The sequence below is a fragment of the Pleuronectes platessa genome, chromosome 5, assembly GCF_947347685.1.
Source record: "Pleuronectes platessa chromosome 5, fPlePla1.1, whole genome shotgun sequence".
Classification (NCBI taxonomy): domain Eukaryota; kingdom Metazoa; phylum Chordata; class Actinopteri; order Pleuronectiformes; family Pleuronectidae; genus Pleuronectes; species Pleuronectes platessa.
The window spans coordinates 10,399,570-10,403,532 of NC_070630.1; the positions used below are offsets into that span (position 1 = coordinate 10,399,570).

General features: G+C 42.1%; 1 protein-coding gene across 1 annotated transcript; it reads left to right on the forward strand.

The window, feature by feature from the left end:
* Window positions 1-293, forward strand: LOC128440106 (serine palmitoyltransferase small subunit B-like). Its single transcript, XM_053422699.1, has 2 exons — window positions 1-55; window positions 106-293. Exons 1-2 carry the CDS (start codon window positions 1-3, stop codon window positions 291-293), a joined length of 243 nt encoding a protein of 80 aa, XP_053278674.1.
* The last annotated feature ends 3,670 nt before the right edge of the window (window positions 294-3,963 follow it).

A 3,963-nucleotide genomic window follows, 5' to 3' on the forward strand; every position in this document is an offset into this window, starting at 1 on the left:
ATGATCTTCAAGAACCTGAGGGAGTACCTGGCCTGGCTGTACTACCAGTACCTGCTGTGACGGCCCTCTGACTGTTATAGGTAACCTGCTCTGCTCCTCCCCAGGTCATCACCGGCATCTATGTCCTGGAGCCCTGGGAAAAGTCCATTTTCAACTCCATCCTCTTCTCCGCCATCGCCATGGTCATCTACACCTCGTATGTCTTTGTGCCCATCCACGTGCGCCTGGCACTGGAGTTCTTCTCCGGGGTCTTCGGCGGCCAGTACCAGAGGACCATGACGCTCATGAACTAAAAGAGGGAGAGGAATATGGCGGGAGGAGAAAAGAGGCAGCGACTGGGTGGATTAGCACGAGACCCCGAATCATTTTCCTGTATCTGGGCAACTTGAGCCCCTCCTCACACCTCCACCTTCATCCAGAAACAGCAGCGCTCCGTCACCTCAGCTCATCGAGACTGAAAATATACGAAGATCTTTAGGGAATTATCTGGAAAGCAGAGCCTTACCATCTTCTTTACATCCCACATCCTCCGACCTTACCCCATGGTATTAGACACATGATTGTACTTCACTTTCACACCCTCAGGGTGAAATGTCTTATGGAATGTTGTTTGTCCTTTTTCTTTTTCCTTTCCTCAACTATATGTCGTTTTTAAGTACATATCAGCTCTCGGTTTTACATGATAGGATCATACATGAGTAGATTCACATGCTCGCCTCAATACAGAGCACTACTCGACTCGTTTCTCTCAGGCATGACGTTTGAGCTATACAGTCTATGCATCCCAGTGGTTTTCTTCCATAAAATTGGGGGAATTGTTAAGGATATCATTTCCAAAGAGAGTGGTTGTACTCGAAGCAGCTGATCTTAAGATATCTTGAGTTATCAGACACGGTCACATATACGCAAACATACCCGCTGGGATTTGCTTCGCCACAGTAAGATAATGTTTTATTCACCTTCTCGCCCACACTGATCAGAAGAGAACTGATATATTCTGGTATGTGTGATCTGACCTGCACTCTTATGGCAAAATACTGGGTCCTGCATTTCCCATACAACTCAATTGGGCCTTGTAATGGATCCTCACTTATTGGTTCAAACTTAATTTACAATACCCCCAAGGTTGTAACACAACCTGTCTGCCAAAATGTGTAGTTTTCAAACTTTATATCACAGTTCGATTCCCAGTTTGACAGGTGTCGTCTCAAAGTTTGCATTTTTCCCCAGTATCTGTGATGGTTTACTCTACCTCCTGCTTCTTCCCATAGGCCAAATGCATAATGCATTGCAGATTGGGGTTAGGGTTAATTACAGATTTTAGATCATCTGTAGGTGTGAATAGTGTCCCCTGGCATGTACTGTACCTCTCACACCAATCCCATGATGCAAAGCATCTTCAACTGCCAAAGATGAGGCAAAATGATGATGGATTCTCTGCTGACTGATTACTACAGAGTATAAACCGCTGACCGTCTATATTACAGTGAATAGTGACTGAGTGGATCGGGTGATTTCAGACCCAGCCGCAAGAAAGCTTCCTTCAGAGAAATAGAAGACGTAATAGAGGCAGAGTGTGTGTGTGTGTCTGTGTGTGTGTGTGTGTGTGTGTGTGTGTGTGTGTGTGTGTTTGTGTGTGTCTACTAGCTGCCATGTCATCACTGATTGTGACTCAACTCACCCCAACGTTTCTGGCATCCACCTAATGTTCCTGGTTGATCTGTGGTTTTGGATCAGAACACTATCACCTGTTGCCTTTATTGACTCTAACACTCACTGATGGGAGACACACTGCACGTTTCATGTATCACGTAGAGAGCTGATAGAAAAGCTGTGCAATGTATCAGGGCAACATTCAATGATTAACTGGTTGAAGTTATGGTTAAAGTGTAACATGACAGAATAACGGCAGCGGTGCGTGCGGACTTTTCTCTTTATCTCCTCTTTTCTTTTTACACTGCTGGTATGTCAGGAAGCAGGGCTCTGCACTGAGCCTGAGCAAATATTGATCCAACACACCTTTGTGTTTGAGGCTTGGCTTTGTTAATGATGTCGCTTCCCTCCATCAACAGCAACTGAACTCAAAGCTGAGCTGTTTGCAGTCAGATGCAAAATGCAGCCAGATTTTGCCTGAATGCAAAGAGCAAACCTGATGAAAGGTCTCCTATAGTTGATCTATAGAGAAGGAGTCGCAGTGGGTGTGCTGGTTGTGAGCATTTAGTCGTTTGCTTACAATCCATTTTCATTATTTGTGCTTTGAGTCAGGGGCTCGCTAATTACTGTCTGATGATGATCTCTAAGTTAACTTTATTTATAGGGAGCTATATATTTATTTACACTGGTAAATGCTTGGCTGGTTACAATGTCAATTACCAAACCTTTTGTTTTGATTATTTATATCTGTGTTCTTTTGTGGCCATAAATTACACATCAATTTGTTTTTCTACCTGAAATTGCTTTTTATGCATGAATTTGTTCTATTTTTATTCAGTCCATTTACCTTTTTAAACATGTTCAGTAGTCTCAGATATTTTCTTTACCAAGATTCAAGAGCTTTTTTTTACCACTCGCTAAATGAAAGCTTTATTTATACACGAGAGCAACACGCCATTGCAATATTTAGAAAATAAAGTCACATGAAGACACTTTGACGACTCTTCACTTTGTCATCCCTGTTTGGTTTTCTGATATGAACGTGCAGCATGTTTTGCCTTCAGTGGAGCGCAGCTGTTACTTTGAAATGAAAAGACGAGCAAAACAACTCGTTCTTGACACAATAGACTACACCACATAAAGTGAATTCACACAATGAGGCAGAGTCCCAAACCAGTTCTACCAAGACAGGGCAGGAATGAATGCCCATGGGCTCCACTTTCCCTCCTGCAGGTAATGTGTGCATACCTGCCACACTGCTCACCTGCACCACTTCCATTTAAACCAATTTTGATAAAAGGGATCAGTGACTTTTTACTCTAGACACCCCCACCTTGTTATCCTCCTATCCTTTCCTTTTCCCCTCCTTTTTTGTCCTGTCGTTTCCTTCCCCTCCTTTCTGACCCTGTCCTTTCCTTTCCTTATCCTTTTTATTTTAAAGTTGGCCTCAGACTCATTGACGAGCACTCGCGTGTTTACACTTCACATGTAAATTTGTAGAGCAGGAGGTAAGAAGCCAGAGGTTATCTCCATAATGACACGGTGGAAATAGAGTTTGGTGCAGACTCAAACACTCTCAGAGGGCCGGTGTATTGTTTCTGTTGTGTTTATATGTGGTCTGTGACGGTTTCTGCCACAGAAAACCTGAGGGACCTCAGGTTCAGAGAGAGAGAGAGAGAGAGAGAGCGAGAGAGAGAGACTCCCCACACAAACAAAAGGGTGAAGGCTGAGGCAATAGATCAGAAGTTTCAAATTTAATTATCAACAACAAATCCAAGTGTTTTCCAGTTAACAGTAAAACTCAAGCTTGTGATTTTGAAACTCTTCAAACCAAATTTCACAATCCTTGGTCACATTTTGAGTCATTTGCATAAAATCTGTCCCGAGAAGACGGTTGAATAGAATCTTTTAATCAGCTTGTTCTGAGGGAACAGTGTTTGCACTGCTGGGTGTGTGTGTGTGGTGTAGTGCTTCAGGTGGGAGCTTTGTTAAACACTCTTAACTATATGTTTCCTTGTAATGATAAGAAAAAGTAATTTCCAGGAAAGGGTCTCATTTCATATTAAGTCAATAACATTTATTGACTGGACATCGATTTTACAGCTAAAAAACAATTACAGGAGACATTTTCCAAATTAATTTAGCTCATTTTTTATTAAAACGCTTCATACACAGAGAAAAACAAAGGCTCTAAAATAACTTGAGTTTGCTCACTGAGTAAATGTAAAACAAAAGTAGATTAGATTGGACACAATGGTTCATGTTTTATCATGATTAGAAAATATAATCACATCCCCAACACAGTGCAGG

What these genes read in the sequence shown, in the direction of transcription:
- LOC128440106 (XM_053422699.1), top strand. Translation starts at nt 1, where the DNA reads ATGATCTTCAAGAACCTGAGGGAGTACCTGGCCTGGCTGTACTACCAG. An exon ending in GCTGTACTACCAGTACCTGC is followed by an intron (nt 56 to 105) that starts TGTGACGGCCCT and finishes CTCCTCCCCAGG; the next exon opens with TCATCACCGGCATCTATGTC.